General features: G+C 39.3%; 1 protein-coding gene across 3 annotated transcripts in view; it reads right to left on the bottom strand.

The window, feature by feature from the left end:
• Positions 1–2,013: 2,013 nt before the first annotated feature.
• pacs2 (phosphofurin acidic cluster sorting protein 2) overlaps positions 2,014–14,628 on the bottom strand; it is a 65,979-nt gene continuing 53,364 nt past the window's right edge. For 2 of the 3 annotated variants that reach the window (XM_026151357.2, XM_026151355.2), the window contains exons 19-25: positions 14,383–14,415; positions 11,117–11,159; positions 9,825–9,867; positions 9,203–9,338; positions 8,303–8,523; positions 7,354–7,467; positions 2,014–6,214 (exon numbers count right to left, since the gene is read on the bottom strand). In XM_026151357.2, coding sequence (XP_026007142.1) covers positions 6,096–6,214; positions 7,354–7,467; positions 8,303–8,523; positions 9,203–9,338; positions 9,825–9,867; positions 11,117–11,159; positions 14,383–14,415 — 709 coding nt within the window. In that variant the 3' untranslated portion in view covers positions 2,014–6,095. The remainder of the gene's footprint in view (positions 6,215–7,353; positions 7,468–8,302; positions 8,524–9,202; positions 9,339–9,824; positions 9,868–11,116; positions 11,160–14,382; positions 14,416–14,628) is intronic. The other variant, XM_026151358.2, reaches the window with a different exon arrangement.

Below are 14,628 nucleotides of genomic sequence, written 5' to 3'. Positions count from 1 at the left end.
ATTCTTATTACAGGTTAATAATTAATGCAAATGTTACACAAGAGAGTGGCAATTAATTAATTGAGATCTTTGTATTTACTTTTTAGTGCTTCTTATTCTGGTACTTACACTATAATGGTTTATCTATTCCCGTATAGGTATGAAGTATATTACTTTCTTCTTATTGCCAAATTGATCAGTATATTTATGTATCTATTTATTATGCAATACCTTGTTATAGATCAAAACTGTGTAGTTTTCTGTAGTTATATTCCAGATAGACAAGCAGCTGCCGGCCAACCAGCAAGACGCAGTGGTGCTTGACAAGGAGCAGAAGACGTAACAATCCCAGCATACAGAAAGGAGGAGTAAATAGAGGGTTATAAAGAGAAGTACAGGAAACGGAACAACTGGCGTATGTGGAAGGTGAAGTCCAAAGTGATCTCAGTGGTAATAGGAGTGTTTGAAGCTGTAAACCCCAAGTTGGACAAATAGATCCAGCAGATTCCAGGTCTCTGTAAAGAACAGTACAGTCCTAGGGAAGGACTCCCAGGAGCTGAGCTTTAGAAACACATGCATATATCATTGGCATACCCCAGCTTTTCCTCCCTATTTTCCTTCCTTATGAATGGCTTCTTGACAGCCACCCTTCCACCCAGATCGTTTCTCATTTCCGATGAAGCTTCAGTGAACAGTAGATGGATCAACTAAAGGGTCAGATGTGCCAGGTCTTTCCTGGATTTGTTCCCAATTCTTATGCACACACTCCCTGTAGTTCTTTGTATTTGTATCACTTTGCACTTTTTCCACCATTGCTACTAACAGACTGGTGCAATAAAGATCACCAAATTTTTTCTTGCACTTTCATTCACATGGTCCTCACCAGATATGTAGATCTTCACATTTTTGAGAAGTATAATGAATTCTTGGTTTTGAGTTTATTATAGATGTTGAAAACAGCCCCTCAGTTTATTTGGTAGTTGGTCTGTTAATAAAAATTATCAGGTTTGATTAACAGGTAGATGCCTTTAAATAGTTGTTTTTATTAAATAAACAGTGACAAAAGTGTCATCTTTCCCACCTTAGATTTTGAAACACATTAGTAATATAGCTCTTTCTGCATTATTTCCACCTACGCAGGATTTGTTAGCTGTGCCCATTCTTTATAGCTAACAGTTGTGCTATTCTTGTACATGCTCTGGTTGCATCTCGTATTGATTATTATAATTCTGTCCTCTCCATCTAACCTTACCATACAAACTTCTTCATAGACTTCTTCTGCTCGTGGCATTACCAGAATCCCTTCCTTCCTTATTACTCCTGTCCTCCTCCTGTTCCTGTGTAATATCGCATTAATCTTAAGATTCCGCTCCTTGCTTTCAAGTCTCTCCACAATCTCACACCTATACATCTCTATGATCTTCTACACATCACCGTCCCTGGCTGTACTCTCAGATCCACCTCCTCTACCCTCATTGTAGTATCTCCCCACCTGACCACCATGGGTTTAAGAGCTTTCAGCTGAGTGGCCCCCTATGCACCACATACAAAACGTAGATCGCCTCGCAAGGCCAGCCTTAAAACACAAGGTTTTCCTTTTCTGTCTAATTTTATTTTTATCTTCCATAGACTGGTTTCTATACCATGATTTTGTTTTTTAATGGCTTGTAAGGCATCCTTGAGTGTCATGAACAGCACCTAGAAATCAAATGTATTATGATTAGCTAGTTATTGTGAATGCAATGCTAAATCTGAAAAAAAAAACCCTGCGTATTGTGTTGAAGATATCGAGGAAAGTTGAACTAGGGCTGGACGGTACTTTTGTTTAAAACCAGTTTGTACCACAAGATGGTGCAAAAAGTCCACGTAAGCTTTATCACATGGACATTTATATATACAGTCGCAGCCTTTTATAGGTCCTCTTAAGAAGTAGGGCGAACGAGATATATAAAGTTTGTAATCACATATTCTTATTTTAAATTTATCAGTTCTGGAGCACCAACCAAGTCAAGTAACCCACACATGAAAACTACATTTTAGTGTGTATAGTAGTTTTATTACTCCCAGTTGTTGGGATTACAGTGGTAGTCTTTAGGGAACTTTCAACAAGCCTTTTCTGAGACAACATGGAAAAAAAACATCTAAAATATTCTCTAAACAGAGAAACAACAAATGTATGCTCGCCATGAATGGACCGTAGTGTTCTTTAAACTACTGATAATCAGCTGGTCAAGCGTGACTTTACTTCCCACCGATGCACACCGCACGTGTTTGTGTTGCGAAATCAATGTGCTGTACTGAGATATTTTGTTGTTGTCCGGGCTCGAATCAGCACCATTTCAGCGAGGGATATTTACTTCAGTTGATTTGTCAAAATTAAGCAATTTAGGCACTTATCAAGAAACTGGTAAAGGTTATGATGACACTGCTACTGAAAGAAATTTAAGCAAAATACTACTCAGTCTTAAAAGTGAATTAAAGATGGAGCAAAATCTACAGACGTAATCCACATACACTTTCTAGGCTAACCTCACAGAACATGTAACTAAAATCTAAAATAGTTTGACGAGGCCTCAAGCCGAGCATGAACTTTGCTTTTACAGCACTGAGGAGACACGGATGCTTGTTTTACTTTGCTCAGACATAACGGCAGACAGCCAACAGTACCTGCAGGTTCCCAGGGTGTAACATACTAATCTATACTGGACAAACATTTAAAAGTGCTTTACATTAAGGTACCGTCAATACATTCACCTCTACATTATGAAGTCATCTATAATACCACACAAGTAATGAGTGAGCTGCAGTTCTTGAGCGTTTCCTTTGGCAAAAGTAACATTTGCTTTTAGCGGAACATATGGAGTGTATGGAGGAGTGTGGGGCTCAAGGAGGAAGAATTCATGAATGTAATGTAATACACTCTCCGCTTTTGTTTCACCTTGTATGCTGATCTTAAAGGACAGTTTGGCATTTCGAGAGATATGCTGTTTTTGCTTTCTTTGCCGAGTTAAATGAGAAGATCAGTACCACTGCCACAGCACCACACATTTTGAGATGAGGTGACATTAGTCTGCACCATGCCTAAATATGATTAATCATGAGCGTTGTGCACTGGTATTTGACCTGCCTGCAGATTATGGCTGCTGCATACACACCAAAGAACTGTGATGACTTCTGTTTAATTTAAGTAGGATTCTTGTGTCATACATGGCTTCATTAAGAGTCACATTTAAAAGAGTGATACCGGTTTCATTAAGGAGTCGTGTGTGAAAACATTTTTGCAAGACTGGATTTAATCATTTTTACACTGTTTTCTTAATGACTACTATAGAGTTTATTGACTTTTTCAGGGTTCATTCACAACCAAAATCTACCCTTAGGGTAGGGGTGTCGAACATGAGGCCCGGGGGCCAGAATCAGCCCAGCGAAGGCTCTAATTCGGGCCACTGGATGGCTCTGGAATGAGTGAAGAAGGGTATAAATGTAAAGGGCATATATGTATTTTTGTCCTGATAATGACCTCTCCCATGGCTTCAATAGATTATTTATTGATTTTATTATAGTAAAAAAAAAACAAAAAAACTAAAACAAAACAGGAAGTGGTCAATTTTTTTCCAATAATCAGTGGGGCATTTCCTAATTTTGGCTGAGCTGATGTGTGCCACACTTGTGCAGAGTCTGATTCATTCAGATAACTCTTAGGAAACACAGTGGACATTGGGCTCCAACTTTCTCAAGTACAGTACTGTGCAAAAGTCTTGAACTACCCCTCGTGTCTTTATATTTTGCTTCCAAGGAGACAGATTTTCTTGGAATGTTTTTTAAGTGGTATTGAGAAATAGTTCTCCAGAATTTCTGAAGGGTTTTCAAAGTTTTTCTTTGGACATTGGGTGGTTTGTAACTCCTGTTCAGTTCAGCCCTTGCGCTTGATTATTTTCAGAGGAACGTTTTTTTGTGGTACCAAAAACTGAACTATGAATCATTCAAGCATGAAAAAAAATAAAATCAAAATTTAAGGGATGAACCAGTGTTGTGTCAGAACATAAAAACAAGAAGTTTTAAATTTTTTGAGGCCCTGTGTTACTGTCAGCCTGTCATAAACACATATTTTTTTCGAATTTTCTTTAGCTGAATCTATAAAAAGTGAGTTTATCCATCTGCTGTTTGCTTATCATCAGAAATGTTGGAACGGTGGTTGTCACGAAGTGATTTATAAAGAAGGGAAACAGGGAGAAAAGGCTGAAGTAAGTCAAATTACACAAGAACTACACAAAAAATCTGTGGCAACAGGTCATATGGAGTAATAAATACTCTCAAATATGTACAAAGAGAGAGCAAAGAGGTACAACTGTGAGTGTCTACAGCCATCTGTAAAACATAGTGGAGGCTCTGTCATGGTTTGGGGCTGCATTTCAGCCAGTTGTTGATGGAAAAATGGAGGGAATTATGAACACAGAAAAAGTACAGTCAGATTTTAATCCACCGTGCAATATCATCTGGAAAGCAATGTCTACATCTAGAGAAGAGCTATGAATGTCGTGGAGAACTATTCCTGAAAACTACTTAAATAAATGACAAGAAATCTTGCCTAACAGAGTTCAGGATGTGTTGAAGAACAAAGATAGTCATACCAAATATTGACTTTCAAGCTCATTAGAATGATGCATATTCTGTTTTGTGCTTCGTTTTTCAATAACTCACTGCACATATTTCTAATTTTCCTGCAAAGTATAAAGAAATGAGAGGTGTCTCAAAACCTTTGCACAGTACTGTAGTTGATACCAGATGTGTAAGCAGCCAATTAGCGTAGCTCAGCGCTGCAAACAGAGCAATAGCTACCCTGTCTCATTTTCTATGTGGATGTTTGATAGACGGTGAGATCGGGAGATGCTGGTAAGAAGATTTTGTTCCGTTTGTTTAGAGCCGGGTCAGTCATTAACCATTAGCTTAGCTTTATATAGAATGTATAAAACCTGATTTATTTATTTTGTGTGTGATGGAGGGAGGGTGCATTATGTGCCAGCCATAAAACCACAATGCCCCATTCTTACTCTACTAAACATAGAAACGGTTAGGTTGGCTCAGTTTCTATAGGGGTTAAACATACAAGATATAAGGTTTTAATTAAGTGAGGTTCAGAAGTGCTGGTAAGTAGTTATTCTTTTACTTTTCAAAAGAACAAGGGTACCTATTTACTCTACTGTAAACAACTATAGCTTCAAATTTACCATAAAAAATAAGAGGTATTAATCTTCTCATTCAATTCTCAACAAGATAGCATTTCCCAAAGTTTTTCCTGTAAGTTTGTGGTTAACTGCGCTCATAATTCTAATATAAAAAGCTTCTCTTCAAACCTTGAACTAGTTTATCAGGAGGGTAAAGTAAAGAAGAGAAGGGATGCAAAGAGTGAAAATCACCACTAAGAGCAGTGTGAAATCTTCTAGCAGAATCGCATTCACACAATATTTCGTCTATTGCACATTACACTTCTTCACGGAGGCCGTTTATCCTTTCTCCCTCTGGCTTAAGACAATGAACTGCCAACAGTCTCTGTGGCTGTAAATCCAAAATTTCTTCTCTGTAATTAGAAAATATGACCTTTATTATGAGGCAGATGGCTCTTTTTTATAATATAGCTGTGATTAATTGTGCTGGCCAAGTGTTTAAAACCATCCTCATCGAATTTGAAAAGGAAAGAAACAACAACGAAAAAACTGATGGCCAAGTGAAACCAGGGCACTCATTATGTTAAAGGTTAGAAGTCATTTCTAGTTGTTATTCAATTAATGTTTTTTCCTCAAAAGTCTATAAAACGTCAGCAGGATTTTTGTTTTAAAAAGCCAAGTAAAGAAATATTCTCATAGCAGCTCTGCCTTGAGATGTGTTTACATAAATAGAAAATTAAAAAACAAAACAAAACAAAACAAAAAACACGCAAAAGATTAAATAACGGGGACAATGCAAGTGTGGAAAGCAGGAGTTTAAATTAAGACAGCAGAATAGGAGGAACTGTGCAGGCGAAGGTAGGAGGAAGGGGGTTAAGAGCTCTTGGCACGAGGGAGGGAGGCAGGGAGGGTGGGTTTGCTGTCCTCCATGTTTCAGTCTCTTAGGTGCTGCTAATAAGGGCCTTTCGTGTGTCCAAAGATCCCAATGGGGAAATGTTTGACGTGTGAGGACCACTGAGCAGCCAGCTGGAAAAACTTGACATCGTTCCACTCGACGCCGTCGATCAGCACTGCGGAGGAAGAGACAAACGGTTACACGCCGAAGTATTTCTACCTGCAAATCTAGCAAGAGGTGACACACTTCACCCATTCATGGCACTTTAGGGTTTTGAGTTAGCAGCTGAGTGAATGTGTAAAAGCACATGGTCGTGGTCTTCTTTGGAGTTCATTATGAAATGGCTTTTTTTAAACTCTTAACGAGGGTCCTTGAATAACAAATATTCCTTCTAGGTATGTGCAAGGCATGCATTATTTTGCATTATCCAGTACTACTCTTCAAATAGCTCACAATTTTTATGGATTCATTTCCTGTTGATATGAGTGACGCTAAAGTTTGGGAATAAATGCTGAACAAGTATTCCTCTTGTCTTAAGATCTGAATCACCAGATATGAACGCCCCTCCCATAAAAATAAACATTGCTTTTCGCTGAAATTCACACGGTCCTCTTCATGATGTAACAGGTGTTACTGCTTTCAAATGTACATATTAACTGCCACACCGCAGTACACGGAACAAAAAGTGCTCTCAGTATGAAAGTGGTTATTGGTCTCAGTTCCACGGCTCATGCAAATTTTAAACTTTAAACTTTGCAAAGTTGCTTATTGGAGCTACAACAGAAGTTAATAAAGTAGTTCCACAATAGACCAGATAGATTTTTGCATTGATTAGGTTCCCAGAGTTGGGGACACCCCCCCCCCGCACACAAACATCCTCCAGCCACACACACCCATATTTTGTTGTAAAACTCCATTGCGGTTTATTTCACACCTCAAAAATTCAATCAGGTAGTAATACACTACTAACTCTTTTACGCTAAGTCCACACCTACACGGGCATCTTTGAAAACGCAGCTGTTTCTATGCGGATCAGTAGATCGGCAGCTTGTGGAATACTCAGACCAGCTTGTCCAGCACCGACAACCATGCCATCTTGTCATCTTGAACATGTCTACATGCCTAAATGCCACCATGTGATTGACTGATTAGATATTGATTAGTACGAAGTGGTCGGCGAGGAACAACTCCTGATCTGATCTTTTTAAAATGTGAGTAATCAGTCAAAATAGAAGCAGCTGTGGTCTGTCTGAGGATGTCTGGGCCGCTGAGCAAGAAGAGTAAACCGAGCAGGAGGTCTGTGCAGAAAATTACCTCTCAGCATGGTCTGCTGGTGCTTGGCAGTGCAGATGAGGCGGCTGATGCCCTCAATCACTTGACTCTTTGACTCCACCTCCTTGTCTTTGCTCTTTTTTGGCAGGAACATGACTGGTAGAAGGGAACAACAGAGATGCACACTGTGATCTCAGAATCTTTCTGGTCTCTCAGGAGTCGTATGTGAAAACATTTTTGCAAGACTGGATTTAATCATTTTACACTGTTTTCTTAATGACTACTATAGAGTTTATTGACTTTTTCAGGGTTCATTCACAACCAAAGTCTACCCTTAGGGTAGGGGTGTCAAACATGAGGCCCGGGGGCCAGAATTGGCCCAGTGAAGCCTCTAATTCGGGCCACTAGATGGCTCTGGAATGAGTGAAGAAGGGCATACATTTTGGACTTTTAAATGTATTTTCAACCTGATTAAGACCTCTCCCATGGCTTTTCATATTACACCAAAGTAATTAATCAATAGATAAACAATTAAATTATAGTAAAAAACAAAACAAAAAATGTGTTCTATCAACTACAGAAATTCATTTTCATACAAAGGGACTACAAAAAAGAATATGACATTTTCTGGGAATTAACAAAATATTTCTGTTTTATAGTTACAAGGCGGTCTGAACAACGAGCTACTATTTTCTGTGATTTTGCACATTTATTTCTCAGTTTAAGCCCGAGGAGTCATGCTCACAGATCTCTTTCTTTGCCACAGCAGCTTTTTCTTTTTCATGTAGAAAACCCGAGATTTATGTTTGAAATTGTGCTTTTTTTATACTAAGATATTATGTAGTTAAACTTCTTTATACTGACAGAAAGGCGGAGTTTCACAGGACCGGCCCCCTTACTGTAAGATCATGCAAAATTAGTTTGACACCCCTACCTTTGGGCTTCCCACGACTGCCTCAGCGCACCGTGACAACACAGTCATACAACATACCCTTCTTATTCTTCTCCTTGGTCACCACAGTCATAGACATGGTGGGCTGGGAGCTTGGCTCTGCGCCCCCCAGTGGCAGCCGGCTGACCTGCAGCGAGCGGAAATTGCACTTGAGAGTGTTTTTGGAGGAGGAGTCTCGCTTCTCCACATCTTTCTTCCTTTCTGTCGGAGCCACCCAGTAGTCCACCTGAAGCCCCATGAGCTCCACCTGACCACCAGAGCTGCAGGAAAACAGCAATGTTGATACTGTGAAAAGGCTTTAATTTTAAACTTTATTGCATAAATTACATAAAAACAATATGAGATAATATAGAGAATTGAGCAGTATCGTATAGAAGGAATTCACGCAGTCATTGTCTTTAGGAAAATGTACATAAATACAGCACTATATAAGTACACGAACATGGTATTCATTTTTAAAATAATTAATCTCTCTAGTTTATTCACACTGCTTCTCTCTTTTGATTCTTTGTTAAATAAACAATGACACACTCAAATATTTCTACATTTTAGAAGCTGCAAAAAACCAGATTTTTATATCCTGATATGTGAAACTTCAGACTTTAAAGGAAAGATGTGCTTAAATGAAACAAATGAAAGACAAATATACAGCTGTGGAATACACGTACAAGTCGTAAAACGTTACAGATTTTTGTAAAGAATTTGCATCAGTAGCTTTGAATCTGAAAGCTGGGACCCCTCAAAGAGACTGCGTTGCATAAAGCTTCTTGCAATGTGCCAGTTTTGCTCTTAGACTTTGTATAGAGTCTCAGAAGATGAAATATCTTCTGGCTCAAACATTTAATTTTAAACTTTGTGCAGAGACGTTGCTTTGATTTACAAGGACATTAGTAAAAAAGAACTTGATGTAATTTCCCTCCAGCAGGCAGCACATCTTACCTGTAAGCACAAAAGCTGGTGTTGACAGAGGGAGACGAGGGCGGCGTGGGCGATGCCTCTTTGAAAGCGGGTGATACCTGTGGAGGGGTGGAGGAGAGCAGCGAGGAGCCCAGAGGCGCTGCATCATCAGAGTCTCCTGAGAAAGGAAAAAGCAAAAAAGAGCTGTGAAAGGAGGCAAGCAGCATCAGGAATAACAATTTCTTGCAATTTCTTTTGAAATATTGTTAGATTGCATCATACCTACAATCAGTAAACTAGCCATCTCTCCATTTAAATGACTTTAAACACAAAAATGTCTTCTTGTTGACTTGCAACACTAACATGAAGCTTTTTATTTATTCAAAGTCTCAGCATAACAAAGATGATATAACATCAGGCTCACAGGATTAATTGCTACAGTATAAATCAACAAGTCCTTCTGGAATTGATTATTAATGCCTTGAGAATATATTTACATCTAATAAGCTCATAAGGATCAACAGGAATGTAGATATGGCAATGCTGCTCACTTCATTCAGTAAAGCTGTCTAATGAAGTCTTATATAAAGGTTTAACATGCAGCCTATGACAAAACATCTCTTTTAATATTCAACAACCACAAAGTGGCCAAACAGTGGTGTACCTGATGTTGCAGCTGTTTGCTCCACAATGCCAACTTTCACCATCTGAAGAACAGAATGGAAAAGCAAAGGTTTATCACTTTAAGCACCACTTCAAAGTGCCACAAAAACCCACAGATAAACTGAAAAGTGCAGCATTTGCATCAATCAGACATAACACTGTGACTGCCTGGTTAAAATTGTGCTGGTCACTCATTTACTGCTACAACAGCCCTGAGTACTCGAGGCATGGACTCCAGTAGACCCCTGGAGGCATGCTGTGGTATCTGTCACCTAGATGTTAGCAACAGATCCCTCACACCTACACTTATTTGTCCTGCACATCACACAGATGCTCACTTGGATTGACATCTGGGGAATCTGGACGTCAAGTCAACACCTTAAACTCGCTTCTGTGCTCCTCAAATCATCCCTGATCAAATTTTTTCTCTGTGGCAGGGCACATTATCCTGCTGAAAGAGGATGGGAATGCAATTTCCATGAAAGAGGGTGCATCCTCTGCAGCAATGCTAGGTGTGGTACCTGTCCAAGTAACATGCACATGAATGGGAGAAGCCAAGGTTTCCCAGCAAAACATTGCCCAAAGCATTGCATTGCCTTCGCCTGGTTACCTTCTATTCACAGAAAGATGTTCCCCAGGTAAGCGATGCATACACACCCGGTGATGCAAGAGAAACTGTGATTCATTAGACCAGACCTTCCTCCATTGCTCCGTGATCATCTTTTGTTATTCACTTGGCCATTGTTGGTGCTTTCACCGGTAGACGGGGTCAGCAAGGACACCCTGACTGGTCAGAAGCTATGCAGCCTCACGCATAACAAAAATACGATGCACTGTGTAATCTTTGACACCTTTCAATCAGAACCAGCATCAAGTTTTTCCACAACAGTAGCTCATTTGCGGTCTGTTGGACCACACGGGCCAGCCTTCACTCCCCATGTGCATCAGTGAGCCTTGGCCACCCATGACCCTGTTGCTGGTTCACCACTGTTCCTTCTTTGGATTGCTTTTGATAGACACTGACCACTGCAGACCAAGAAAACCCCACAAGAGCTGTAGTTTTGGAGACCCAGTCGTCTAGCTTTCACAATTTGACCTTTTGTCAAACTCGCACAAATCCTCAAGCCCTTTCCTGCTTCTAACACATCAACTTTTAGGACAACATGTTCACACGCTCCCTGATATATCCCACTGACTAACGTGTGTCACGATAAAGAGGTAAACGTCACCTGTCAGTGGTCATAATGCTATGCCTGATCAGTGTATTTAGGCAGAGAGAGAGATAATACTTACCCCGATAAAAGGAATGAATTTCTGACATGAATCCTCATCTGGGCTGTAACGAGTGCAGGTAACAAGAAGGCACAAGGAGAGAAATTAGAGTTTGATCAAAATAAAGTAGCCAGCTCTAAAGGGAATACATGCTACAAGCATTTCCTAAACTTGGCTACAAAGAGTACTAAAAGAAATTAAGATTATAATTTGAAGAAATGTAAATCTAAAGTTAGTAACATTGAAATCTAGTCATTAGTAGCTTGTGCATAATGACTTTGGGTGATGCTGATTTCCATTGTTTTACATCTGGAAATAACTGAGTCCTCTCTTGCATAGGGGACTATGCAAAGCTCAGCTGCACATGCTGCTTGGATTTAACCTCCACTAAAACGGGTTCACTTCCTGACGGCAGGCCTCTGATTGGAGTTGGAGAAGCAGAGAGCAAAACATGCAAGCTTTTGGCCGATTTGGGGCCTCGAGCAAAGCCATCAAATCACTGCAGCACCAGACTGGATCGACCCAAACAGAGTCATGAGGGCGTTCAGCAAGGCAGCAAGTCCATCAGGGGAACAAGTCAACTAGAGTCATAAAGGAGTCGATGAAAAGGAAGAGCACCAACCTAAGTCCAAAACCTTTTGGCTCCATGCACTACCTGTCAGAGGTAGTGCATTACAACATTTAACAAGCCTTCTACTGTGTGAACTATTTTCCCGGAAATACCCAGAAAAATAGCCGGAATAAAGTTCTACTGTTCTGTAGGTCTACGTGTTCTGAATGTAAAGATGTTCAGCGACACGAAAGGTCGTTGCTCTTGCCTTGAAGAAACCTGCCATCGCCCCCCCAGGGAAGAAACAGAGAGACTAAAGAGGAGGGGGAGAGAGAGAGAGACAGCCTACAGTAGGTAACAGTTTGTTTTTCCAACACAAACACATCTCTGCTGTAATCACTTCAAAGCAGCCGGAGAGAGAGAGAGCCTGATGTCTGCCTGGTATGGACCACGACAGAGTACGTGAGTATTGTTTGAGCCACTTCATCCATTCATTAAATTTAATGTTTGATATCTGAAAGATGCACATGCACATCAACCCATGTAAACAGTTGAAGACAGCTGAATTATGAACATGCACTTTATAGAAGCATTTATACTCCTCTAATTAAAATAAGCTTTTTCCATGTCCAAGAATGGCACTTCTCAATGATCTCAATAATCTCCAAATATTTTCTTAATAATTCTCACTGAAACAAATTTGCACAATTTCCAGTAAGTTATTAAAATTATTTATTGAACATCCAGCAGGATCGTCTAAAGATTTACCTCAAATTTGTGCATGGATATTTACCTACAGACAAGCGCATAGAAAGAGTGATGCTCTCCAAAATAAATGGATATATAGTTGTGCTTATTGAGCTATTCCATTAAATAAAATAAAAATAATCAAATCACCTGAACCTCTCCAAGACACAGCCTATTAAAATAATTTAGAAATAAATAATATTCATACAATAAAATGCCTGTTTAGCTATTAAAGCCCTACAGACTTGTATGTGTAATTTGTGTGTACATGTATAAATATGTTTGTCCGATATTAAACTGGATTCAACCAAACAATGTTGTTGGTGGTTGCAGCTCATAATTAAATAAAAGAAGAGTGCATCAACATAACACCCTATTTTTACTGACAGTATCCACATCTCATACATCTTAGTAGATAAATAACAGACAGACATGATTGGCCGGGAAGCATGAAACAGCAGGGAGGGAGAAACAAAAGAGGCTGATTGTAAATGTTCACCTGCCACTTTAACAGCACAATTGTTCCTTGAAAATTACGGCGGCTCAGCGCTGAGAATGAATTGTTCTGTTTCAGCAAACGCCTGCATACATGCAGCACTAAAAGCTCTTCAGTGGATGCTGATAAAATTTAATTATTAAAACATTGGTCCAATCAAAAGGAACTGAATCTACTTCCTGCACATTAAAAGTTCACTAATTAAAATATTAAATCATGGTTATTAAATCCATACCAAACCATGCCAATTCCTGGTTTGACAGAGGATTATGTGCAGGGTTATTACTGCTGTAACATCCATTTAAAACAGTTTTCGTTAGCTTTTAGCACATTTAGCACAGAGATGCGCTCAGCTCAGTTTACTAATCACCCAATAGTTGTTTCTTTATGAGCAGATAGAAATGATATATAAATCGTCCCCTCTCTATTACTACAAAATGACTTTTGACTGTTGTGTTAAACACTGCACTACGAAGCTATTACTCTCTCTACCACAACAGCCTTGTTTGCAAAAACAGTGGGCAACTAAAGAATGAGAAAGTAAACAGCTATTCCAACATCTACCACTAAAGTTGGTCAATTAATTAAAGAATTTAGGGTTTTTAAACATCTGATTCCAAGAATCAGGGGAAATATCAAGATGCAAGGCTAAAAAAATTATCTTCAGATGGCACTGCATTAAAAACAAACATGCACAGCAGTGGAAATAACCACATGGTGTGAAAAGCAGTTCTGAAGAACCGTTAAACCTCTACATGTTAATAAAATACATGAGGCAGTGCTCATTTGATATATGTACCAGAAAGTCTTTTGGCCTGACCAATCAAAACTTGAATTCCTTTTTTAAATTGACGTCCTCTGGACCAAACAAGAGGGGGACCCATCTGGCTTTGTACGAGTTCAGAGCTCAAACGAGAGCATGCATATTAGTAGAGATGCTATCACATTAGTGCACCAGACATAGGGAAATATGCACATGTGTGGAAGCTCCAATGCTGAATGAGATACACATGTTTTTGAACAACCTATGCTGCCAGAAGGGAGAATTGCAACAAAGGAGGATCTGAACTGAGAAATGGGGAAACATTTAACTTTGAAACTTATAGAAAACACACACAGTGGTCACCGTGCTCCTGTTACATATATATTTTACACAACATCCTAACTAATGTGGTTATTTTATTTATTTTTAAATATCTTTATATGCTGAGAAATGTAATCAGTGTATAAAGCTCCTTTGCATCCCACTGGCTGATTTCATAAAAACGTCAAAATCAAAACTTCATCTGGTGCAGCTTCAAACATCTCATACTGCTTCTGTGTCGTTGCAGCTTTACTCTGGAAAGCTTACATTGAAACTTTTGATAATTTAGCCAGCTGTTAAAGCGACAAGATCCAAAAAACAATGAGAGGGTTCAAGGAGAAATGCGTGAACCACAGAGAAAGCGCATGAATCACCAGGCTACATGAGAAACAGACTATCGTTCACAATACCTTACTGCAAAATCAAAATGAAAGCTCTTTTTCCTTCAAAGAAAGAAAACATACAACACAAAGATAAATCATGTTATTCACTCACACAGTGATGGAAACACAGTGATGCTTAGAAGACACACTACCCACCCCCACACAAACAGACAAACCCTGCAACATTAGTGAAACTATTCACTCAGTATTTCTTTCAAAAAGGGGCTGAATGGAAACCAGAAGGTGCACCTCATTTCTGTGGCCTTTAATCTT

This window comes from Astatotilapia calliptera, chromosome 19 (assembly GCF_964374335.1).
Source record: "Astatotilapia calliptera chromosome 19, fAstCal68.1, whole genome shotgun sequence".
NCBI lineage: Eukaryota > Metazoa > Chordata > Actinopteri > Cichliformes > Cichlidae > Astatotilapia > Astatotilapia calliptera.
The sequence above is the reverse complement of the archived record's forward strand: the minus strand, read 5'-3'. Positions and strand labels throughout refer to the sequence as shown.